General features: G+C 68.6%; 2 protein-coding genes and 1 long non-coding RNA gene across 4 annotated transcripts in view; 1 reads left to right on the forward strand and 2 right to left on the reverse strand.

Moving 5' to 3' along the window:
- CYC1 (cytochrome c1) overlaps positions 1 to 4,300 on the forward strand; it is a 6,649-nt gene extending 2,349 nt beyond the window's left edge. Inside the window, exons 3-8 of the mRNA XM_074573570.1 lie at positions 1,336 to 1,528; positions 1,641 to 1,767; positions 3,078 to 3,235; positions 3,421 to 3,581; positions 3,679 to 3,779; positions 3,906 to 4,300. Coding sequence (XP_074429671.1) covers positions 1,336 to 1,528; positions 1,641 to 1,767; positions 3,078 to 3,235; positions 3,421 to 3,581; positions 3,679 to 3,779; positions 3,906 to 4,010 — 845 coding nt within the window. The 3' untranslated portion in view covers positions 4,011 to 4,300. The remainder of the gene's footprint in view (positions 1 to 1,335; positions 1,529 to 1,640; positions 1,768 to 3,077; positions 3,236 to 3,420; positions 3,582 to 3,678; positions 3,780 to 3,905) is intronic.
- A 148-nt stretch (positions 4,301 to 4,448) lies between these two features.
- On the reverse strand, positions 4,449 to 23,820 carry SHARPIN (SHANK associated RH domain interactor). 2 transcript variants are annotated; one of them, XM_074578095.1, is made up of 14 exons: positions 23,546 to 23,820; positions 18,982 to 19,156; positions 18,322 to 18,432; positions 17,217 to 17,358; positions 12,622 to 12,712; positions 12,145 to 12,418; positions 11,046 to 11,176; positions 10,742 to 10,915; positions 6,797 to 6,957; positions 5,753 to 5,864; positions 5,479 to 5,658; positions 5,272 to 5,370; positions 5,031 to 5,174; positions 4,449 to 4,868 (listed from the first exon to the last, which is right to left on the reverse strand). In XM_074578095.1, the coding sequence occupies exons 1-14, from the start codon at positions 23,768 to 23,770 to the stop codon at positions 4,788 to 4,790; spliced, it is 2,100 nt and encodes a 699-aa protein (XP_074434196.1). In that variant the 5' UTR covers positions 23,771 to 23,820; the 3' UTR covers positions 4,449 to 4,787. The 2 variants fall into 2 exon arrangements, with proteins under 2 accessions (XP_074434196.1, XP_074434197.1); XM_074578096.1 differs by lacking the exon at positions 23,546 to 23,820 and adding an exon at positions 19,949 to 20,065.
- Positions 8,096 to 9,181, reverse strand: LOC141739905 (uncharacterized). Its single transcript, XR_012585826.1, has 2 exons — positions 9,060 to 9,181; positions 8,096 to 8,996 (listed from the first exon to the last, which is right to left on the reverse strand). It is a non-coding gene; the product is annotated as an uncharacterized LOC141739905 (long non-coding RNA).
- Positions 23,821 to 23,985: the final 165 nt, after the last annotated feature.

Consider the following 23,985-nt stretch of genomic DNA (forward strand, 5'->3'; position numbering starts at 1 on the left):
CCCCCTCGCCCCATCCGTGACCGGTGGCCCCGGTGTCCGGTCCCCCTCGCCTCATCCATGACCACTGGCCCCGGTAGGCCCCAGCCCGGCCCGGTGGGCCCGATCCCTGCCCGTTTCTCCCCCCCCCCTCCCCCCCCCGCTCACCGCCACGGTCCCTGCCCGGTGTCCCCGGTTCCCCCACCGGCATCCCTGCACGGTGTCCCCGGTGGGCCCGATCCCTGCCCCCTGTCCCCCCCTTCCCCCCATCCCTGCACGGTGGGCCCCCGGTGTGTCCCGTCCCCCCTCGCCCCATCCCTGCACGGTGGCTCCGGTGGGCCACGGCCCGCCCCGGTAGCCCCGGTGGGCCGTCGTCCACCCCTCCCCCATCCTTCCGGGTCCGGTGGGCCCGATCCCTGCCCGGTTCCCCCCCCACCTCCCCCGCCCTGCCTCACGTCGCCGGTTCTCCCGCAGCCCTGCCCCGTGTCCCCGGTTTCCCCGGCCCCGGTTTCCCCCCCCCGCCCCATCCCTGCCCGGCGGGCCCGATCCCTGCTCTGTTCCCCCCCCGCCCCCCCCCATCCCTGCCCGGTGCCCCCTGCCCAGGCCCTGTCCCCCCCCCCCCAGCCCTGGTGTCCCTGGTCCCCCCCCGATCCATGCCCAGTGTCCCCAGTTCCCCCCCCAGTGTCACCGGTGTGCCCCCCCCCCCTCCCCCGGCCAGCAGTGCCCGGTGTCCCCAGTTCCCCCCATCCCTGCCCAGTGTCACCGGTGTCCCCCCCCCCCCACCAGCCGTACCCAGTGTCCCCAGTTCCCCCCCATCCCTGCCCAGTGTCACCGGTGTCCCCCCCCCCCCACCAGCCGTACCCGGTGTCCCCAGTTCCCCCCCATCCCTGCCCAGTGTCACCGGTGTCCCCCCCCCACCAGCCGTACCCGGTGTCCCCAGTTCCCCCCCATCCCTGGCCAGTGTCACTGGTGTCCCCCCCCCCCAAGCTGTGCCCAGTATCCCTGGTTCCCCCCCTTCATCCCTCCCTAGTTCCCCCCCCATCCCTGCCCAGTATCACCAGTATAGTGGCCGTCCCCCCCCCCGCCCGGCCAGCAGTGCCCGGTGTCCCCAGATCCACCCCCCATCCCTGCCCAGTGTCACCTGGTGTCCTCAGTGCCCCCCTTCATCTCTCTCTGGCCCCCCCCCGCCCAGTGTCACTGGCCCCCCCGGCCAGCTGTGCCCAGTGTCCCCGCTCCCGTGTCCCGTCCCCCCCCAGCCCTCCCCTGTTGTCCCCAGCCCAGACTGTGTGTGTCCCCCCCCGGCCCCGTCTCCATCCCCGCTCCCTGACGTCCGTGTCCCCCCTCCCTTCCCCCCCCCAGGCCCCCATGTCGTCCTTCTCGGGGCTGTCGCGGGGGGGGAAGGTGGCCCTGTCGGCGCTGGGGGTGCTGGCGGCGGGCGGGGGGGCCTGGCGCTGGCCCTGCGCTCGGCGCTGGACGCCGGGGAGCTGGAGATGCACCCGCCGACCTTCCCCTGGAGCCACGGCGGAGCCCTGGCCGCCCTCGACCACGCCAGGTACCGCCACGGGGACGCCGGGGGGGGGACGGACGGACGGGGGGCCGCGGGGTGGGGGGTGGCCGGGCTCGTGCCTCCTTCCTCCCGCGGCTGTTCCTCCTCTTCCTCGCAGCCTGCGGCGCGGGTTCCAGGTGTACAAGCAGGTGTGCTCCGCCTGCCACAGCATGGAGTACCTGGCCTTCCGCAACCTCATCGGCGTCACGCACACCGAGGCCGAGGCCAAGGCGCTGGCCGAGGAGGTGAGGCCCGGGGACGCCGGCGCAGGGGGGTCTGTGGCCCCCGTCCCCCCCCCAGTGACACTGGCCGGTGGCTGCGTGTCCCCTGTCCCCCCCATGACACCGGCACAGGGGGGGTCTGTGTCACCTGTCCCCTCAGTGACACCATTTCAGGGGGGTCTGTGTCCCCCGTCCCCCCCCCAGTGACACCGGCTCATGGCTGCATGTCCCCTGTCCCCCCCCGTGACACCGGCACAGGGGGGTGTGTGTCACCTGTCCCCTCAGTGACACCATTTCAGGGGGGTCTGCGTCCCCTGTTCCCCCCAGTGTCACCAGCTCAGGGCTGTGTGTCCCCTGTCCCCCCCCGGTGACACCGGCGCAGGGGGGTCTGTGTCCCCTGTCCGCTCAGTGACACCATTTCAGGGGGGGTCTGTGTTCCCTGGCCCCCCCCCGGTGACACCAGCTCAGGGCTATGTGTCCCCTGGCACCCCCCCAGTGACACCGGCGCAGGGGGGTCTGTGTCCCCTGGCCCCCCCCCCGGGGACACCAGCTCAGGGGGGGTCTGTGTCCCCTGTCCCCCCACTCCAGTGACACCAGCTCAGGGCTGTGTGTTCCCTGTCCCCCCCCGGTGACACCGGCGCTGGATGGTCTGTGTCCCCTGAGCACTCAGTGACACCATTTCAGGGGGGGTCTGTGTCCCCTGTCCCCCCCCAGTGTCACCGGCTCAGGGCTGTGTGTCCCTTGTCCCCCTTGTCTCAGGGCTGTCGTCCCCCCCCCCCCAACCCCCCCCATCCCCTGGCTCAGGGCTGTCCCCCCAAGTTCCCCCCAGCTCAAAGCTGTCCCCCCCCCAGACACCCCCAACCCCCAGCTCAGGACTGCCCCCCCCATCCCCCCCAGCTCAGGGCTGTCCCCCCCAGCTCAGGGCTGTCCCCCCCCAGTCCCCCCCCGTCTCAGGGCTGTCCCCCCCAGCTCAGGGTTGTCCCCCCCAGTCCCCCCTATCTCAGGGCTGCCCCCCCCAGCTCAGTGCTGTCCCCCCCAGTCCCCCCTATCTCAGGGCTGTCCCCCCCCAGTCCCCCCTGTCTTAGGGCTGCCCCCCCCCAGCTCAGTGCTGTCCCCCCCCAGTCCCCCCTATCTCAGGGCTGTCCCCCCCCAGTCCCCCCTGTCTTAGGGCTGCCCCCCCCCAGCTCAGTGCTGTCCCCCCCCAGTCCCCCCTATCTCAGTGCTGTCCCCCGCCAGTCCCCCCCAGCTCAGTGCTGTCCCCCCCCAGTCCCCCCCCAGCTCAGGGTTGTCCCCCCCCCAGTCCCCCCTGTCTTAGGGCTGCCCCCCCCGCGCAGGTGGAGGTTCTGGACGGCCCGGACGAGAACGGGGAGATGTTCACGCGTCCCGGCAAAATCTCCGACTACTTCCCGAAGCCGTACCCCAACGCCGAGGCCGCCCGCGCCGCCAACAACGGGGCGCTGCCCCCCGACCTCAGCTACATCGTCAACGCCCGGTAAACGGCGCGGGGGGCGGGGGGGGGGGGGGCACATTCCGTGGCTCGCGGAGCTCGGGATCCTCATCAGAACCCCCCCCCCCCCCAAACCCCGCCGAGGGGAGGAGGACCCCGGCCTCGCTGGGGTTTTTTTGGGGGGGGGGGGGGGGGGGGGATGCTGTGCTGATTTCGGCCCCTCCCCGCAGGCACGGGGGGGAGGATTACGTCTTCTCCCTCCTCACGGGCTACTGCGACCCCCCCGCCGGCGTGACGGTGCGGGAGGGGCTGCACTACAACCCCTACTTCCCCGGGCAGGCCATCGGCATGGCCCCCCCCATCTACAACGAGATCCTGGAGTTCGATGACGGTGAGAGGCACCCGGGACGTGCCACGGGGTGGGGTGGGGTGGGGTGGGGTGGGGGGGTCCCCAGGGTGCTGAGACATGGCGCCCCCCCCCCTCCCAGGCACCCCGGCCACCATGTCGCAGATCGCCAAGGACGTCTGCACCTTCCTGCGGTGGGCGGCGGAGCCGGAGCACGACCACCGCAAACGCATGGGATTGAAGGTGGGTGCCCACCCCGAGGGGGGGGGGGGGGGGGGACGCGACACGCAGCACCCCCGTACGGTGCCAAACCCCCCCCCCCCCCCCCAAAATCCATCCTCGACTCCTTTTTCTCCCCCCCCCCCCAAGATGCTGATGATCTCGGGGCTCCTCATCTCCCTCGTCTACTACCTGAAGCGCCACAAATGGTCCGTGCTGAAGAGCAGGAAAATGGTCTATCGGCCCCCAAAATAGACGGGGGGGGGACACACACACACGTGCACGCACACAGAGAGCGGGGTGCCCCCCCCCACCCCCCCCCTACCCCGGCTGCACCACGCACACCCCCTGGGCTGAGGTGGGGGGGGGGGACACACACACACGGAGGGGGCACAGCCGGCACCGTGTGCCCCCCCCTTCCCCCCGCGGCCCCTTATCGAGCGTCGCCCTCCCCGGGAAGGCGGCGGAGGGTGGGGGGGGCCGGGGGGGGGTGTCCGCGCCGGGAAGGGAGGGGGGGGCGCGGAAATAAAACGTGGATATTTCGAGGGGACGGCGCAGCGTGGTCTCTGCCCGCGCCGCCGCCCCCCCCCTACCCCCCAGACTTCGCTCGCCGTCGCCCCCATCTCGGGGGGGGGGTGGGGGGTGAATTAGGGCCCCCCCGCCCCGTCCCTCAGCCCCCGCCGGCAGCAAGGCTCTGGCACGCCGATGGCTTTATTGGGACACCCCCGCGCCGCTCCCTGCCGGGGGGGGGGGGCTCCGCTGCCGGCACAGGCTCCCAGGGACCCCCCCAACCCGTCCTGGCACTGCCTGGGGGGGGGGCTGGCCCCCGTGTGCCCCCCCCCTCCCCCCAGTGTCCGTCCTGTCCCGGCTGGTGGTGGTGGTGGGGGGGGGTCATCTCTCCGGCCACCGCAAGCGTCCCCCCGGTGCCGTCTCCGACCCCGGCGCGGGGTGAGCGGCTGCTGTCCCCGCTGCGTCCCTGTCCCCCGGTGTTGGGGGGGGGGTGTTGTGGTGGTGGTGGTGAGGGGGGGGGTCTCAGTGGCAATTCTGGCACCGGGGGTGGCACCTCTGTCCGTTGACGTTGCAGCGACACCCGCCACTGGTGTCCCCGGGACCCTGGCGATGGGGAGAGCGGGGACACGGTCAGGGTGGGAGCTTCCCCCCCGCCGCCAGCCCCCCGCCGCCATCGCTGGGGCCGGCTCTGAGAGCTCCTGGGGGGGGGGTCAGAATATGGGTGGGGGGGTCCCTGCTGCCCACCCCCCCCCCAAAGCTGCTCACCCGGGGCCCCCAGCGCGGCCCCTTGGTCACCCAGCAGATCTCGGTCTGGCAGACGGTGCAGCGGATCCAGTCGCAGCCGTCCTTCTTCTGCACCACGATGCGGCACGTGGGGCAGTGCATGGCCTCCCCCAGCTGCACCAGCGTCTGGGGGGGGCACAGAGGGGGCCGTGAGGGATGTGGGGACACTCTCTGGACCCCCCCCCAGCCCCGGACCCAGCTGGCAACTTCCCCCCACTGTCACCTGCAGCATGTCGGTGGTCTGCCGCGCCGCCGCGTCGTTCTGCGCCTGCAGCCGCAGGTCGTCCTGGTACTGGCGGCAATTCCTGCCCTCGTGGATGGCCTTTTGGGAAGGGGGGGGGGGGGGGGTTACGGAGATGGCACCGCTCAGCACCGCGCACCCCAAGAGAGCCGCGGCACGGCGGGGGACACGCGTGGCCGGGGGTGTCACCTTGCAGAGGAGGCAGTTGAGGGCCCGGCAGATGGGGCAGCGGAACTCGTTGACGGAGTCCTCGTAGATGCACCAGCCCCGGCAGTCGGGGGTCTTGCAGTGGAAGCTGTCGCGGCTGCGCCGCTCGGCCAGCACCAGGCTCCGCTCCAGGAACCGCCGGTATTCCTCCGGAGACACCAGCTGCGGCACCCACGGGGTCAGGATGCGGCCCCCCCTCCCCGGGCAAACCCCCCCCCCCCCCCCCCCGCCCCGGCTCTGGACCCCCGGGACTCACCGCCCGGATCTCCCGCTCCTGCAGGTGGCTGCCGCAGGCGTAGGAGTCGTCGCGGAAGGGACAGGCCACCGCCGGCTCCTCGCTGTAGTTGATGACCTGGCGCAGGCAGTCCCTGCCGGAACAGTCCCCGTCACCGCGGGGGTCGGGGGGGGGTCGGGGGGGCTTAGGGCCAGTCACCGCAACGGTGGGGGGTTGGGGGTGGTCACTGCAAGCGCTGGGGGGAGGGGGGGGGTCTTGGGGCCAGTCACCGCGACGGTGGGGGGCTCGGGGCCCGTGGGGGGCTCGGGGCTGGTCACTGTGGTGTGGTGGTGGTCGGCGGGGGGGGGGTCTCAGGGCTGGTCACCACAATGTTGGGGGGTCTCGGGGCCGGTAACTGCAATGGTGGGGGGCTCGGGGGCAGTCACCGTAACGGTGGAGGGTCTCGGGGCCAGTCGTTGCGATGGTGGGGGGGCTCAGGGCCAGTCACTGTGATGGGGGGGGGTGGGTGTCTCAGGGACGGTCATTGCAATGGTGGGGGGGCTCGGGGCCAGTCACCGCAATGGTGGGGGGGGGTCTCGGGGCTGGTCGCTGCGATGGTGGGGGGGCTCAGGGCTGGAGGGGGCGGGGGGGCCAGTTGCCACAATGGTGGGGGGGGGTCTCAGGGCTGGAAACCACAAGGGTGGGGGGCTTGGGGCCAGTCACCGTAATGGTGGGGGGGGGTCTCGGGGCTGGTCACCACAATGGTGGGGGGTTTCGGGGCCGGTCCCTGTGATGGGGGGCTGGGTCTTGGGGCTGGGGGGGGGGTTCAGGGCTGGTCACCACGATGGGGGGGGGGGGGGGGGGAGGTCTCAGGACCATTCACCTTGATGCTGGGGGGGGGGTCTCGGGGCCGATCAAGGCGACGGAGGGGGATTTTAGGGCTGGTCCCTGCAAGGGTGGGGGGGGTCTTGGGGGGCCATTCACCGTGATGGTGGTGGTGGTGGGGTGGGGGGTGTCTCGGGGCCGATCAAGGCGATGGAGGGGGTCTTGGCCCACCCCGGGGTGGGGGTCTGGGGGGGTCGTTACCTGCAGAAGTTGTGCAGACACTCGCGCAGCAGCACCCCCTCGCCCGGGGCCACCCGCTGGTAGCAGATGCGACACTCCAGCGCCTCCCGGTTGGGCACCAGCACCTCCTCCTCCAGCTCCAGCAGCTGCTGGAAGTTCTTCAGCCGCTCGGCCTCCAGCGCCTGCCGGCCAGAACAGCCCCGGTCAGTCCCAGTAAGCTCCAGTCCGCCCCAGTAAGCCCCAGTCCGCCCCAGTTCCCCCCAGCCCCGCCACCAAGCCCAAGCCGGGGCTCGACATCCCCACGGAGGGGTCCAGGACCAGCATTCGCCACCTCCAGCACCCGGAGGGGACACCCCACGGGGACCGCGGCTGCCACCGGGAGAGCCGGCGTGGCCCTGGGGGCGGGGGGGCTGGCGTGACCCTCCCAGCTCCTCGTGGCCACCATGCGAGGGAGCCGGGGGGGCCACTCGTCCCAAGTCCCCCACGGTTTTTCGGTAGCCACGGGGAACGGCGGCGCGCGGGGGAGTCGGGTGTGGCTTTGCAGGGACCCCCGCGGCACGTCCCCGTCCTGTCCCCGAGGGGCGCGAGCACCAAACCCCGGCACCGCTGGGGTCCCAGCGGCCCCCCCAGAGGGTCAGGGGGGGCGTTTCTGGGGTGCTTTAACCTCTTTGAAACCCTGCGAGCTTTCTGTGGCGGAGGCCGGCGGCGGAGGCGAGCGCGTCCCCGGGGAGGCGGCCGGAGCTCGGGCTCTGGTGACGCCGCACATCGCGCCAGCGGCCATTGCCACGGTCACAGACCCGCTCCCGAGCGTCACCCGCGTGGGGCTCCGCGCTTCGCCCACCCCCGGCCCCCTCCCCGGCAAAGCGGCATCTCCAGGGCCTCCTCCGGCCCCGCTCCGACACCTCCGTGTCCTCCCTCCCGATGTCCCCGGGGCTGGAGGCAGCACTGCAGGGGGGTCTCCCCCGAGCGGAGCAGAGGGGCAGAATCCCCCCCTCGCCCCCCTGCCCACGCTGCTGGGGATGCAGCCCAGGCTGTGGGGGGTTTCTGTGCTGCCAGCGCACGGTGCCGGCTCATGGGCAGCGTTTCCCCCCTCCCCAGCCCCCCCAAGCCCTTCTCTCAGGGCTGCTCTCCATCCCCCCACCCCCAGCCTGGGCTGGCACCGGGGGCTGCCCCCACCCCGCCCCAGGACCCGGTTGGACCCCAGGCGGTTCGCAGGGACCCACTTCTCCAGCTCAACCCTTTCCATCGCCCCAACACCCCCCAGGCAGCCCCCCCCCGGCGCCGCAGAGCAGCCGGCACAAGAAGACGGCAGAGCCGCGCTGGTGGGATAAGGCTTTAATGGGGGCAGGAATCCGTCGGCGGCCCCTTTTGGCGGGGGGGGGGGCACAATCCAACACCCAGGAGCCAGATCCCACCCGAGGGTCCCGTGTCCCCCCCGGCGCAGGGGCGAGATCTCCAATGCCAAGTGCAACACGGAATCACCGAACCTGTGCCCCCACCCCTGCCGCGGGACACCGGCGGCACCGGGAGCCGGAGGGACCCGTGGCACGGAGCGCCCTGGCCGCTGGCCGCAGGCGGTGCCGGGTCCTGGCCGATGGCCGCCGGCGGTGCCGGGCCCACGCCGACACGGCTCGGCCGGTGCCGGAGCTGGGGGAGCGCAGGGCTCGCGACGGCCAGGACGGGGAGGGTGGCACCGGGGACCCCCCAAGCCCACGGCCGCACCTCAGCCGACAGCCCCCCGACCCGTTCCCATGGGTGCCACAGGGCCGGCGCCTCACAGAGACGGAGACACCCCCCCCCAGAGCAGGGACCCCCCCGAGACAGAGACCCCCCAAAACACGGCCCCCCTGAGCCCGAGACCCCCAGAGTACGAACTTCCTGAGCCTGAGACCCCCAGAACACGGATCCCTGAGCCTGAGACCCCCCCGAACACAGATCCCTGAGCCTCAGAGACCCCCAGAGCATGGCCCCCCCCCGAGCCTGAGACCCCCAGAACATGGATCCCTGAGCCTGAGACCCCCAGAGCATGGACCTCCTGAGCCTGCGCCCCCCCAGAACACGGACCCCTGAGCCTGAGACTCCCCGAGTACGATCCTCCTGAGCCTGAGACCCCCAAAACACGGCCCCCTCGAGCCTCAGAGACCCCCAGAGCATGGCCCCCCCGAGCCTGAGACCCCCAGAGCACGGACCCCTGAGCCTCAGAGACCCCCAGAGCAGGGACCTCCTGAGCCCGAGACCCCCAGAGCACGGACCCCTGAGCCTCAGAGACCCCCAGAGCACAGACCCCCGAGCCTCAGAGACCCCCAGGGCACAGCATCCCTTGGCCTGAGACCCCCAGAGCAGGGACCCCGAGCCTGAGACCCCCCCGAGTACAATCTTCATGAGCCTGAGACCCCCCCAAACACGGACCCCCTGAGCCTCAGAGACCCCCAGAGCACAGCCCCCCCCTAGTACGATCTTCCTGAGCCCCTCAGAGCACGGACCCCCTGAGGCCGAGACCCCCCCTGAGTACGATCTTCCTGGCCCTGAGACCCCCCCCAAGAGCACGGACCCTCTGAGCCTGAGCCCCCCGGAGCACGGACCCCCTGAGCCCGAGACCCCCAGAGCACGGACCCCCTGAGCCCCAGAGACCCCCAGAGCACAGCCCCGCTGGGCCCGAGACCCCCAGACTACGATCTTCCTGGCCCTGAGCCCCCCCGAAGAGCACGGACCCCCCCAAAGCTGAGCCCCCCCGGGAGCAGCCCCAGGCCGAGCACCGTCAGTGCCGACGCCGCCGGCACGTCCCCGAAGCCCCCGCGCACGGGAGGGCGGCAGCGGGGACGGCCACCCCTCACCTCACACCCCCCCCCGACCCCAGAGTGGGGCTCAGCCCCCCCGCACCGTGAGCCGGCGTTGGGGGGGGGGGGGCCGGGATGTGCCCCCCTCCCCACCGTCGCCCCTGGCAGGAGTGGCAGCGTGCCGACGCCGTTACCCCGGGAGCTGCTCCCGCGCTCCCAGACCCTCGCGCTCCCCCCGCCAGCCCCCCAATTTCCCCCCGGGAGCGAGCGGCGCGTTCCCCCCCCGCCCCCCGCCCCCCAACAGCTCGGGGACGAGCGCGGACCCCTGCCCCCCCCCGGCTCTTTTGCAGCAAATTCCCGCAGCGACTCTAGGGGCTGAGCAAAGGGGGGGCCGGCGGCAGCCGCTGGGCGCACGTCGGGGCCGGTTTGGTGGGCACCGGGTCCCGGCGGGCACCGGGGGGGCCCTGATGGGCACCGTGGGCGGAGCGGGGGGGGCGAGGAATGGGGAGGGGGCGTCCGGGCGGGCCAGGCACGGGGCGGCTAGCAGAATTCGGAGGACAGATGGATGAAGTCATCCAAGGAACCCGAGCCCAGGACGCAGCGCGCAGCTGAGCCATCCTCTCTCCTTCCCTTTTCCCAGCGGCATCGCGGCACCAGAGAAAAAAGAAAGAAGAGAAGGGTTTGGTCAGTGGCGGAGCCAAAACCGCCCCCCACCCCGCACCACCGTCCCCGAGTCCCGCGGCGCGCCCCGACCTGCGGGGTCCCATCGGAGGAGCCCCCCCCGACACGTGTCTGTGAGACGGGAAACGGCGTCCAGAGAAGGGGGAGAAAGCGCGGCCCCGGCAGCTCCTCGGCGCGGGGCTGCCGACGCGACGCGGCGCGCACCGCCAACGAGGCGAGAGACGACGGGACCACGCTCGGGGACGCGTCCCTGCCCTGCCACCCATCGCCTTTCGCGCAGCCGCGGCGCGGACGGATCCCGGCGGCGACGTCCAACAGCCAGCGGGCGACGCGGCGCGTCCCCGGGGAGCCCCTCGGTGGGGGCACGAAGCCCCCCCGTGACGCCCCTCGGGGTTGTCCCAGAGGCAGGAATCCGTCCGCCCGCGACACCTGCGCGCCCCGCCGATGCCCGATGCTCCCCGGGTGGGTCTGTCGCGGAGCAGGGGGTGCGTGGGGAGCCCCCCCTTACCTGCTGGTACTGCAGGATGCCCTCCTGCTCCTGCTGCATCCTCCACAGCTCCGTCTCGTCCGGTTTGTAGCCGCCGGGGACCACGTAGTCCTCGGGACGGTCCGTGCTGCACATCTCGCAGCCCGGCCGCGTGGGCTTGTTGATGAAGGTGCATTTCGGGCACGACCAACCCGTCTGCGGGGAGACACAGGGGATGCAGGAGTCGGGAAAAATCCTCCGGAGAGAGGGAAGGGGCGGGGGTGGGGGTGGGGGGGCGCGGATAGGACGCGGAGGGAGCGCCCACCCTTCGCCGCGGGCCACGTACCGGCACCGGGGAGGGCAGGCTGGCGGCAGCGGGCTGTGGTTGGGCACCGAAGAGGTCGCCGAGCTGCAGCGCGTCCAAGTGCTGGCTGATCTCGGCGACGTCCATCTTCCTGCCCGTCTCATCCCCCCAGCCTGGGGAGAAACACCGGGGAAAAGGGACGTCACAGCCCGCCCGGGGACCGGCGCGGGGTCTGTGTTGTGCCGGGGGGAAACCTCGTCTCTCCAGGGAAGAGGCTTCTCGTCCCCGGGCGGGGGACACGGATGCTGGGGACCAGCCCACGGCGCTGAGCCCGCTCCCGGCCCCACAGAGCCCGAGCGGTGACAAGAGGAGCGTCCAAGGCGGATTCCGGACCCCTCCTCGCTTTCCGAAAAAGAGAAAAACGCCAGGAAAGGCAGAGCACAGGGGGCGGAAGCAAGCGGTGGCTTCCCAAGACGGAGGGTATCGGCTCCGCTCCCTCCCGGAGAAGCCGCTCAGCCTTTTCTCCCGACCCTGCGAGACACAACCCGGAATTTCCCCCAAAGGAAGACGCCGCCTTTTAAACGCGACCCCCCTGCGCGCGCGCTGCTGAAGATTATCGGGATCACGCTAAACAGATCCGACCTACAGCTCCCGTCCCACCCCCCCGTCAGGCCACGCGTCACCCGCGGAGGGCGAAACCTGAGGCCAACGTAAAAGGGAAAATAAGCGCCCCAAAGAGGGGAGATTTTTCCCCTAAAGAGAAGATTTTCCCCTGGGGAGATTCTCCACCGAGACCAACGCTGGAACCAGGACGGGAGCCCTCTCTCTCTCTCTCTCTCTCTCGTTCTGTCTCTCCTTCTCTATCCCCCTCTTTCTTTTTCTTTTCTCTTCTATTTTCAAAAGGCGAGGCGAGGCACGCCGTGCCGCTTGCCGTAATTCGCATTAGCTCTCACCAAGCGCCGCTTGCCGCAACTCGTTGCGTGCCTCTCGCGGATTGGCGCGAGGCGTACCTTACTTGCCGTAATTGGCTTTTTATACCCAAGCAATTACCGTGGAGCTAATTAAGACCTCCGCTAACGCCCGGCCCCAGCCCGACCCAGGCTGCCCTCCCCGCCGGCGGCCGCAGGGAGGAGAACCAGACCTTTTTTTGGAGACATGTTGGGCAGGGTGTTGTATTTGCGGCCGTCGGCGGCGGCGCGGGCGGACGAGGAGGTGGATCGGAGCATGACCTGGGCCTGGTCCTCCTCGTAGCGCTGCTCGGTGAGGTCGGCCATCTTCGCCGAGAGGAGGTAGAGGAAGGCGGTGTCGCCGTCCCCGCGGATGCCGTAGGAGGACACGGTCCGTTCGTCCACGCACAGGCACTGCCCGATGATCCAGCGCTGAACCAAGGGGTGGAAACCGTAATCCTGGAAGACCTGGGCAGCGGGAGAAGCTCGGAGGTGAGCCCCCAGCCACGGCTTCCCCGCAGGGGGACGCCGCCGCGCTGGCACGCCTCGGCGAGCCCGCGGAACCGGCGAAAAGCCGGCTCCCCCAAAGCGGGAGGAGAGGGTGGGAGAGCCCCGGGGGTCCCGTCCCCCGGCCGGGACGGGGGGGGTGACGCCCTCGTGCCGCTCCGTACCTGCTGCTTGAGCGTGGCTATCGTCGTGTGAGCGCGGACCCTGATGGTGATGCTGGCAGAAGACGTCGCGTCCTCCACCACCACCTTCATGCTGGAGAAGAGAGGGGGATGCCGTTAGAGCGGGGGCTGCCGGGCTCGGCGGTGCGGGGGCGGGAGGGGGGCGGTCCCGGCGTCGCCGCTCGGCGCCAGCCGCTCGCCGGGTAACGACGCTGCGAGCCGCCGAGCCAAGGCCACCGGCGGCAACCACGGAGAGTCCCGCAAGTCTAACGCCGGGTTCCAGCCACGATTCCTGTAGGAAAGCCCCAGGAACCGGGACAGGCACCCCCAGCCCGCCCCTGCGTCCCCCACCTCCCGCGCGACGCTCACGGGGAACTCGTTTTCCCCCCCGTGTTGTTAATCCGCTGTTCCAGCCTCATCCTTGCGGCCTCCACGCAGAAGCCCCTGGCCCAGGTTGCCCCGAGAAGCTGTGGCTGCCCCATCCCTGGAGGGGTTCAAGGCCAGGTTGGAGGGGGCTCGGAGCCACCTGGGCTGGTGGGAGGTGGCCCTGCCCAGGGCAGGGGGTGCCACTGGGTGGGCTTTAAGGTCCCTTCCCACCCAAACCGTTCCGTGATTCCATGACACAGCCTTGGCAACGGCCTCCGCCGTGCACGTACGTACAGCGAGAGAAAATATCTCCTTTTCCTTCCTTTCCATCTGGTGCTTCTTCACCTCCCCGAGCCCCCTCCTCCCCGCTCCGTCCCCATGATAAACATTCCCCTTCCCCGCCCTGGTCCTTCCCAGGCCCCCCCTCGCCCCCCGGGTATCTCTCCTTCCACCCGGAGCCCCAGCTTTTCCAGTTCTCCGCTTGAAGATGCGTTTCACGCCTCTGCTCGTCCCACCCCGTCCCCGACGCAGAGGGACCGAAGCCGGGTTTCCCAAGCGCCAACAAGACGGAAACCCGCAGGCAGCGCTGGCATCTCCACCGCGCGCTCCCCGCCTTTTCTCCGCGTGATCCCCCCCCTTTTCCTAAGGCCCCCCAATGCCAAACGCGTCGAACAGTGCCGTCGGCCCCACCTGAGCCACCCGCAAAGAGGACCCTTATGAAATTCAGCCGGGGCAAGCGCGGGCTGCTGCCCCTGGGGAGGGACAACCCCCCGCACCGGGACAGGTTGGGGGTGACCCACTGGAGAGCAGCTCGGTGGGAAGAGACCTGGGAGTCCTGGGGGACAACGGGATGACCACGAGCCAGCCATGCGTCCTTGTGGCCAAGAAGGCCAATGGCATCCTGGGGGGCATCAAGAAGAGCGTGGCCAGCAGGTGGAGGGAGGTCATCCTCCCCCTCTGCTCTGCCCTGGGGAGGCCACACCTGGAGTGCTGGGTCCAGTTCTGGGCTCCCCGGGTCAAGAGGGACAGGGAACTGCTGGGGAGGGGACAGCAAAGGGCTACCAAGGTGATGAGGGGATGGAGATCTCCTCTCTGATGGAGAAAGGCTGAGGGATTTGGGTCTCTTCAGGCTGGAAAAAAGACGGCTGAGGGGGGACCTTATCAACGCTGACAAATACTTCAAGGGGGGGTGTCAGGAGGATGGGGCCAGGCTCTTCTCAGTGGTGCCCGGGGACAGGACAAGGGGTAACGGGCACAAATGTGACCATAGAATCATACAGTCATTCAGGTTGGAAAAGACCCTCGGGATCATCGAGTCCAACCATCATCTCCACTCTCCAGAGTTCTCCCCTGCACCACATCCCCCAACACCACGTGGAAACGGCTCTTAAACACCTTCAGGGATGGCGACTCCACCACCTCCCCGGGCAGCCTGTTCCCGTGTCCGACCACTCTGTCTGGGAAGAATTTCTTCCTCATGTCCAGCCTGAACCTCCCCTGCTGCAGCTTGAACCCACTCCCTCGTGTTCTGTCGCTGGTGACCCGTGAGAAGAGACCAGCCCCAACCTCTCTACAACGGCCTTTCAAGTAGCTGTAGAGAGCGATGAGGCCTCCCCTCAGCCTCCTCTTCCTCACACTAAACAGTCCCAGCTCCTTCCATCGCTCCTCATCAGATTTATTCTCCAGGCCCTTCACCACCTTCGTTGCCCTCCTCTGCCCTCGCTCCAGCACCTCGAGATCTCTCTCGTGTTGAGGTGCCCAGAACCGGACACAAGACTCAAGGGGTGGCCTCACCAGTGCTGAGTACAGGGGGACAATCGCCTCCCTGCTTCTGCTGGTCACACCATTTCTAATACAAGCCAGGATGGCATTGGCCCTCTCGGCCACCTGGGCACACTGCTGGCTCATGTTCGGCCGCGTGTCAATTGGAACCCCCAGGTCCTTTTCCGCCGGGCAGCTCTCCAGCCACACTGCCCCAGGCCTGTCGTGTCCATGGGGTTGTTGTGGCCCAAGTGCAGGACCCGGCACTTGGCCTTGTTGAAGCTCGTACCGTTAGCGTTGGCCCATCGGTCCAACCTATCCAAGTCTCTCTGTAGAGCCTCCCTGTCCTCATGCAGATCAACACTTCACTTGGTGTCATCTGTGAACTTGCTGATGATACACTCTATGTCCTTATCAAGGCCATCAATAAAGACGTTAAACAGAAATGGTCCCAACACTGAGCCCTGAGGGACACCACTTGTGACCGGCCGCCAGCTGGAGCTAACTCCATTGACCACCACTCTTTGGGACCATCCAGCCAGTGCTTGATCCAGCAGATCGTATGCTCATGGCCTGGATGAGCATACGAGTTTTCCCATGAGAATTCTATGGGGGACAGCATCAAATGCTTTTCGAAAGCCCAGGTAGACGATGTCCACAGCCTTTCCCTTACCCAATAATCGGGTCATCTTGTCATAGGAGGAGATCAGGTTCGTCAGGCAGGACCCGCCTTTCCTAAACCCATGCTGACTAGGCCTGACCCCCTGCTTGTCCATTAGATGACTTGTAATGGCACTCAAGATGATCTGCTCCATCACCTTCCCTGCTACCGCGGTCACACTGACAGGCCTATAGTTTCCCAGATCCTCCTTTCTGCCTTTTTTGTAGATGGGCGCTACGTTTGCTCCCCTCCAGTCCATTGGGACCTCCCCAGTTAGCCAGGACTTCAGGTAGATCATGGAAAGCGGCTTGGCGAGCACGTCCGCCAACGTCTGGAAGTCCCATCCCAACACGAGGAGGAACTTCTTTGCTGTGAGGGCGGCAGAGCCCTGGCACAGGCTGCCCAGAGAGGTGGGGGAGTCTCCGTCTCTGGAGACATCCCAAACCCGCCTGGACGCATCCGACCTGCTCTGGGTGCCCCTGCTCTGGCGGGGGGTGGCACTGGGTGGTCTCCCGAGGTCCCTTCCAACCCCCGACCATTCTGGGATTCTGTCTCTGCAGACGCCTGGGCTCTCCGCCGGGATACGCGGGGCTCCGTCCTCTGCCGGCTTTTGGCGGGTCACCAGCCCGGAGGAGGCGGCTCCCTCCCGCTCCACGGCACATCGCTTTCCTTCCTCAAGGCTTTTAAGGAAGCTTGGCAACGTTTTTGGCATTCCCGGCACGGCACCCCAGCACCCTCCGGCTCACCGACCCGCTCCGGGGCACTCGGCAGTTGTCCGACACAAGTCCTCCCAGTTCCTCCCAGCGTTTACGCCGGAATCCCTCCGGTCTCGATACGAAATTGGTGTTTTAACTTTCCTGGAGGCTTTTTACAGCCGCGCGGCGCCGGGGCAGCGCTCTGGAGCGCGTCCCCGGGCAGAGAGGAGCAGGGACAGGGGGAGGCTGCTGGGGGGGTGTCCCCACGTCCCCCCCGGCAGGGGAAAGCTGCCCCAGCAGCTGGTGACAGCCCCGTCGCCCACGGCTGTGACCGAGCTGAGCCTGAGATCCCACCGGATCAGGTCCCTGCCACCCAGACGGGCTCAGCCTCCGGATTCCCGGCTCTTCTGGTAGCGTCCAACACCCTGCCCCTGTATCCCCCCTCTCCTTCCTCCTGGGAGCCGGGGAAGAAGCAGAAATCCTGGGATTCCACATTCCTGCGGGAAAGCCGGGGCTTCCCCAGCACCAGCCGCCCGTTTCCCGCTCCTGCCGGGACCGATCCCGCCTGAGGGCAGAGGGATTCACGGAGCAGCTCTGCTCCAGGGGCTGTGCTGGCTCCGAGGGACACACAAAGCCCTGCACCGTCACCGCTACAGGCAAAATGGTGTGACAAAAGACAGATCCAAGGGCCGCACAGCCCAGGGACGCGGGACAAGCGACCCAAAGGTCTGCCCGCAGAGCCCGGCACGGGACCCACGGCTCCACGCGGGGCAGGTTGTGCTCCGTGGGGCGGACGCCGAGGATCAGGCCATGGGACAAGAGGGAACGGCCTCCAGTTGCGCCAGGGCAGGTTTAGGATGGATATCGGGGAAAATTCCTTCATGGAAAGGGCTGTCGGGCGTTGGAAGAGGCTGCCCAGGGCAGTGGGGGAGTCGCCATCCCCGGAGGGATGGAAAAGCCGGGCAGACGCGGCGCTGAGGGACGCGGGGTAGCGCTGGGTTTGGCAGCGCTGGGTTAAGGGTTGGACTCCATGGTCTGAAAGGTCTTTTCCAACCCGGACCATTCTCTGATTCCATGGTCTTGGCTCCGAGAACGCGCCGGCCGGCGGAGCTCACCTGATCTCCTCCGAGGGGTAGTTGGACTCCTTGAAGAGGATGCTGAGGGTGGCTTGTTGTCGAGCCAGGGCCACGGCGCACCGGGCGGCCGCCTCCTCGTCCCCGTACTCGATGGCCTGGGCGAGCTGGAGGGCCAGGTCCTCTGCGGCGGGGCAGAGAGGGAGAACCGTGAACCGCAGCCGGGCTGCAAACACCCTCCCCGGGGCTCGGCGCAACCGCGGCCACCCACGGCACCGGCCTCGCCGGCACCCGGAGGGGCCCGAGACTGTGTCTGCCACAGATTCACATCTAGAAACAGCAAATCTGGTTCAGTTTGGCATGGAAACAGCAGTGTCACAGCTGGCCACCAGCATCCTGGCCTGTGTCAGGGACAGTGTGGCCAGCAGGACCGGGGCAGTGATGGTCCCCTGTACTGGGCACTGGGGAGGCCCCACCTCGAATATTGTGTCCAGTTTTGGGCACCTCACTACAAAAAAAGACACTGAGGTGCCGGAGCGGGTCCGGAGAAGGGCAACGGAGCTGGCGAGGGGGCTGGAGAAGGAGGAGAAGGGTCTGGAGAACTTGTGAGGAGCGGCTGAGGGAGCTGGGGGTGTTCAGCCTGGAGAAAAGGGGGCCGAGGGGAGACCTTCTCGCTCTCTGCAGCTCCCTGAAAGGAGGGGGCAGCCAGGGGGGGTCGGGCTCTTCTCCCAAGGAACAGGCCACGGGACAAGAGGAAACGGCCTCCAGTTGCGCCAGGGCAGGTTTAGGATGGATATTGGGGAAAATTCCTTCATGGAAAGGGCTGTCGGGCGTTGGAAGAGGCTGCCCAGGGCAGTGGGGGAGTCGCCATCCCCGGAGGGATGGAAAAGCCGGGCAGACGCGGCGCTGAGGGACGCGGGGTAGCGCTGGGTTTGGCAGCGCTGGGCGGATGGTTGGACTCCATGGTCTGAAAGGCCTTTTCCAACCGAAGCCATTCCATGATTCCATGAAAAAAGTGCTTGCCGCCAGCCACAGCCGGGGGAGCAGCAGGACCCGGGCCTGAGCCCTCTCCCACGGGGGGCTCGTAACTCCCGGGGTACCGAAAGAGCGGAGAAACCTTCCCCCCCGGCCCCTGCCCCCGAAATACCTTTCTCGGCAAGCTCCAAGACCAGAGCTTCCTCCGGATCCTGATCGGCAGAGACGCCCCCGGCAGCCGCGGGCAGGGATGAGGCCTGGGACGCCAGCGTGGTGTCCAGGGCTGGGGGAAGGCAGGAAGGCATCAGCGCCGCCCCCCCGAGCAGCCACCGTCCCCCACCGTCCCCACCCCGGGGAGAAGATGCACTTGGGCCGCACGAGGCCGCTTGAGGCGAAGGTGACGGCGACCCAAATGCCCGTCCCAAGGGCCGACACCCCAAGAGAGCAGCGTCAGGGACAGCCCAACGTCCCCCCGAAGCCTTTGGCCGCCGCTCCCCTCGATTCCCAGGAGCGGGAGCGAGGGAGCAGCCGCGCACCGCGCTCCTCCGGCTCCCCACACCTCCCCGGCGCCGCCTGTCTCCCGTCCAGCGAGCGGCTCCCTCCCCGCGCGTGGGGCTGGGACCGTCCCCCCTCTCCCCACACCACCTCCTGGGGTCCCCCTGGGATGCTCCAGGAACCCTCCCGCCATCCCCCTGCAGCTGCGCAGGACTTAACGTCACGGAGAAGGAAGGGGCCGAGGTGTTTCCCCGGCTCTCGGGGAGCCAGGAGGAGTTGGTATCGCGCACCCGAATTATTTTACGGCAGGACCAGCCCCCGGGGCAGCCGCCCGCACCTTTCTGCGCCTCCCGCAGGGAGCTGCTGACGATCGTCCACCACTTCTGCGCCTCCCGCTCCTCCTCGAAGGTGAAGACCATGGGCTCGGCCGGGGAGCCGAGGACCGTCAGCTCGTGGCACGCGGGGCTCCTCACTTTGTAGGCGACGTCCTTCAGGTCGTACTCGGCGACGGTCTGGGGGGGGCGGGGAGCGGAAGGACGAGAGGGGTCAGGCCACGATGAAGACGTGCTGCATGGAGACGCACCAGGCACGGGGACAACCCCCCAGCGTGGTGTCTGGGCCAGGACATGGGGACATGGGGCCGTCCCTCTGCTCCACGACGGTTTCGTGGGATCACGGAACGGGTTGGGCGGGAAGGGACCTTAAAGAGCATCGAGTCCAACCCCCTGCCCTGGGGGTTTTCACCGGGACCAGGCGGCTCCGAGCCCCGTCCAACCTGGCCTTGAGCCCCTCCAGGGATGGGGCAGCCACAGCTTCTCCGGGCAACCTGGGCCAGGGGCTCACCCCCCTCACAGCAAACAATGTCTGCCTGAGTTCTCACCTAAATCTCCCCTTTTCCAGTGTAAAACCCTTCCCCCTCGTCCCGTGGCTCCCCTCCCTGATAACGTCCCCCCCCCCGGGGACACGCAGGGCTACACACAGCCCTTCTCACGCCTTTGCCGCCACGTCCGAGACGACTCGGGCGCCGGGGGGTGAAGCCAATTCCTTCCCCCTTTTACGAGCCTTGGGAAAACCCTTCCCCACACCCCCCAGGGTGCTTTCCCCGTTGTCCTCCCCCCGCCCCCCCCCAACCTCGGCAGCTCCCAGCGCGGGGAGAGCCCCCGGCTGCCCTTGGGGTGCCCCAGCCCGGCTCCCACCCCGGGGGACACCGTTTTGGGCTTCACGCCGGAGCTTTCTATTCTGCTTCTGGTAAAATGGCAGCTGGGGAGGAGGCGGGGAGGGAAGGGAGGGCTCTGCGCAGGCACCTGCGGCCGCGGGCAGCGAGCAGGAAGAGTCCAAGCGCCGCTTCGATCCGTCTACCAGTCTCTCAGTGCCGCCCGCACCCTACAGGGGGCTGGAAGGGAGCCTATGGGGGGCTGGAAGGAAATTCCAGAGCAACCGCTGGTTTCCTTGCCCTTCCTCCGAGTTCCAAGCCCTGCCGAGTCCCCGCTGTCCCCCCCGTCCCCGAGAACGATGTGGGGGTGAAAAAAAACAAAAACAAAAACAAAACAAAACCAAAAAGAGAGAAGCGGATGAAAAGTGCCCTCCCCGGGGGCGGCTTTCCCTTCGGTTTGTTGGTCCGGATGGGAAAACTGAGCCCGGAGCAGCTGCCGGGGCTCCTCCGCCCCCGTGTCCCAGGGGAGGGAATCAAAGCGAGGGGGGAACGGAGCATTTTGGGCCGTGGAGCGGAGCCTGGGGACGCGCCTTTGCCAGGGCCACCATCCGAGCCGGAATGACACTGGGCCCCGCAGCCCTGCCCGCTGCCTCCGCCGCCAAAACGTCCAGAAAAACGCGGTTTTGATCCCAGGCTGCTGCCCAGGGAGCTGCCCCCGTCCCTGTGGGGGGCAAGGGAGGTGGTGGGAGCGGGGAGGTGGGCTGCGGAGCCGCTGGCGATGGCTACTCGCGGCCAAACGGGCACCTCCAGCTCATCCTCCACCTTCGTTGGATCTGGGAGCCGCTGGGCAACCAGCCCCGGGGCTGGGACGGGAGGTTTCGGCTCTTTAACCTCTCCTGAGGCCGAGGATCCTCTGGCAGAGCAGAGGACACCGGACGCGGAACCTTGTCCCAGTTCCCAGCCCGCCGCGGGCTGAGCGGCTCCCGGAGCCGGTGGAGGCTCCTCCGGGCATCCCAAGAGCTGATTCCCTTCCCACGGGCACGGCCCGGGATCCTTCCCTGCGGTAGCTGCCTGCCAGCCGGAGCCCGGGCAGGATCCCACGCCAGATCCTAGGCAGGGATCCCATGCCACATCCCGGGCAGGGATCCCACACCGGAGCCCAGGCAGGGATCCCACGCCAGATCCCGGGCAAGGATCCATGCTGGAGCCCAGGCAGGGATACCATGCCACATCCCGGGCAGGGATTCCATGCCGGAGCCGTGCCGGCACACCACGCCAGGGCAGGCAGACGGCACCGCGGCGAGCAGAGGCCGGTACGATCAGCCGGCGGGCAGAGCAGCTGGTCCGACACCACTCGCCACGGGGGGCCGGCACGCGTCTCTGGAGGGCAGATGGCCCCCGGCGGGGAGGACGGCTCGGCTGCCACCTGCCACCGCTCGCCGCGGGACTGTGACCTTGAGAGGGGAGAAGGACGGCGGGGATCGGGTCCAGGCTCCCTGGAGCCTGGCCGGGGGCGGCGTTTCCCTCTCACGCTGCCGCCTGGCTCAGCCCATCCTGGCTCAGCCCATCCTGGCTCAGCCCACCCCGGCAGAAACTGTAGCCGAGGTGGAAGCGAAGCGCAGCAGCGGCCGCGGTGACGGCTGAGCAGCCGGTGTGTGCCGGGGCGGCAGGAACCATAACGGGATGGGGAGGCGAGCTGGGACCCACGCAGCCTCCCCGGCACTGTCACCTCCCCAGCACCACCATCAGCCGCTCCGGCAGCACCGTCACCTCCCTGGCGGCACCACCGTCAGCCTCTCCGGCAGCACCGTCACCTCCCTGGCGGCACCATCAGCCTCGCCGGCACCACCGTCACCTCCCCGCTTGGGTTTTACCCAGCACTTCTGTGGCTGGAGCTGCACAAAGCGTGGCACAAAGCGTGGCAGAGCCGGCAGGAGCAGCCCCACATGAAGCCAAGAAAGGAGGACAAGAGGGAACGGCCTCACGTTGCGCCAGGGCAGGTTTAGGATGGATATTGGGGAAAATTCCTTCATGGAAAGGGCTGTCGGGCGTTGGAAGAGGCTGCCCAGGGCAGTGGGGGAGTCGCCATCCCCGGAGGGATGGAAAAGCCGGGCAGACGCGGCGCTGAGGGACGCGGGGTAGCGGTGGGTTTGGCAGCGCTGGGCGGATGGTTGGACTCCATGGTCCGAAAGGTCCCTTCCGACCTGGACCATCCTCTGATTCCCGGCTCCCCATCGCAGCGGGGGGTTCAGCCATCGCCAGGACCCGCAGGGCTCCATCATGGTGACTTGGGAAGACAAACGCCATCACTCTGATCATCCCCGCCCTTCCTTCTTCTCCCACCTCTCTGGGCAGCCTGTGCCAGGGCTCTGCCACCCTCACAGCAAAGAAGTTCCTCCTCATCTTGGGATGGAACTTCCCATGGTCACGTTTGTGCCCGTTACCCCTTGTCCTGTCCCCGGGCACCACCGAGAAGCGCCTGGCCCCATCCTCCTGACACCCCCCTTGAAGTATTTATCAGTGTTGATAAGACCCCCTTCAGGCTTTTTTCCAGCCTGAAGAGACCCCAAATCCCTCAGCCTTTAAGGAAGCCTAATTAACTCAGCCTAATTAACTCCGACCCAGCCCAAACCGGCACATTCCCCACACCCAGCGTGGGCTCGAGGTAGCCACAGGAGCGCGCTCGGTGAATTCACGGCGGTTATTCTCCTCCTAAATCCAAAACGCAGCACTACACCAGCTACCGGGAAGAAATTCCCTCTATCCCAGGCGAAACCAGGACACGGCGCCAAGGCCTTTTCTGCCCCTCGCCGCGAGGGCCTGGGGGGGCACGAGGAGCCGGGAGGGGACAGAGCCGCCCCCGCCTGCCCACAGGGACGTTCCGTACCGTACGGCGTCAGGGTCGGTACATGGAGCTGGGGGAGCAGAAGGAAGGGGGGGGGATGTTTGGAGTGATGGCGTTTGTCTTCCCGAGTCACCGCGACGGCGCCCCGCGGGTCCTGGGGACGGCGGAGCCCCCGCCTGGGCAGGATTCCTTGCTTGGCTTTGCTCCGATCGTTAAAGCGTCTTTATCTCAACTCAGGAGTTTTCTCACTTACGCTCTGCTGATTCTCTTCCCCGTCACTAACGGGGGGCGGGGGGAGAGAGCGAGCGGCTGAGCGTCCGCACGGGGTGAGACCACCACAGACCCCTCTGCTCTGGGGAAACCCCCCTGCGGTGCTGCCTCCGGCCCCGGGGACATCGGGAGGACACGGAGGTGTCGGAGCGGGGCCGGAGGAGGCCCCGGAGATGCCGGGAGGGCTGGAGCCCCTCTGCTGGGAGGACAGGCTGAGAGAGCTGGGGGGGTTCAGCCTGGAGAAGAGAAGGCTCCGCGGAGACCTTCCAGCCCCTGCCAGGCCCTCAAGGGGCTCCGGGAAAGCTGGGGAGGGACTCTGGAGCAGGGAGGGGAGCCACGGGACGAGGGGGAAGGGTTTTAAACCAAAAGAGGGGAGATTGAGATTAAAAATAAGGCAGAAATTCTCCATGATGAAGCTGGTGAGCCCCTGGCCCAGGTTGCCCCGAGAAGCTGTGGCTGCCCCATCCCTGGGGGGGTTCAAGGCCAGGTTGGACGGGGCTCGGAGCAACCCGGTGCCGGTGAAGGTGTCCCTGCCCATATCCCGGTGCCGGTGAAGGTCCCACCTCTGTCCCGACCCCCGGCCACCGGAGGGCTCCCCCCACCTCGCCGCTCCCCCCCTTCCCCGGGTCTCACCGTGCCGCCGTCCGCCTCCGTGTGCCGCAGGCCGAGGCGGAATCGCCTCTGCCCGCCGTCCGCCGCTTGGACGCTGAGCTGCAGGCGGAGGGCGGCGGCGGCCGGTAACGGTGGGAGGAGGCAGGGCCCCGCCAGCCCCGCCCGTACCGCCATCAGCACGGTGGGCGGCGGCGGCGGCGCCGGAGCCGCGGCCGGGGCCGGGGCGGGGGCACCGGGCAGAGCCATCGCCGCCGCCGCCGCCTCCTCCTCCTTCCTCCGCTTCCGCCGGTACTTCCGCCCGGCGACGGGGTCCGGCGGGAAACGCGCCCCCCCGCGTCCGAGCGTTCAGGTACCGGAACGCTCGGACGCGGGGGAGCGCGTTTCCCGCCGGACCCCTTAGCGGAACTCTCGGATGCGGGGGAGCGTTTCCCGCCGGACCGCAAAAGCCGCGCCGAGGTGAT

This window comes from Larus michahellis, chromosome 2 (assembly GCF_964199755.1).
Source record: "Larus michahellis chromosome 2, bLarMic1.1, whole genome shotgun sequence".
Classification (NCBI taxonomy): Eukaryota; Metazoa; Chordata; class Aves; order Charadriiformes; family Laridae; genus Larus; species Larus michahellis.

What these genes read in the sequence shown, in the direction of transcription:
- SHARPIN (XM_074578095.1), bottom strand. Translation starts at nt 23,770, where the DNA reads ATGGCTCTGCCCGGTGCCCCCGCCCCGGCCCCGGCCGCGGCTCCGGCG. An exon ending in CTTGGAGCTTGCCGAGAAAG is followed by an intron (nt 17,359 to 18,321) that starts GTATTTCGGGGG and finishes GCCCCGCCGCAG; the next exon opens with AGGACCTGGCCCTCCAGCTC. An exon ending in GCATCCTGCAGTACCAGCAG is followed by an intron (nt 6,958 to 10,741) that starts GTAAGGGGGGGC and finishes TCTGGCCGGCAG; the next exon opens with GCGCTGGAGGCCGAGCGGCT.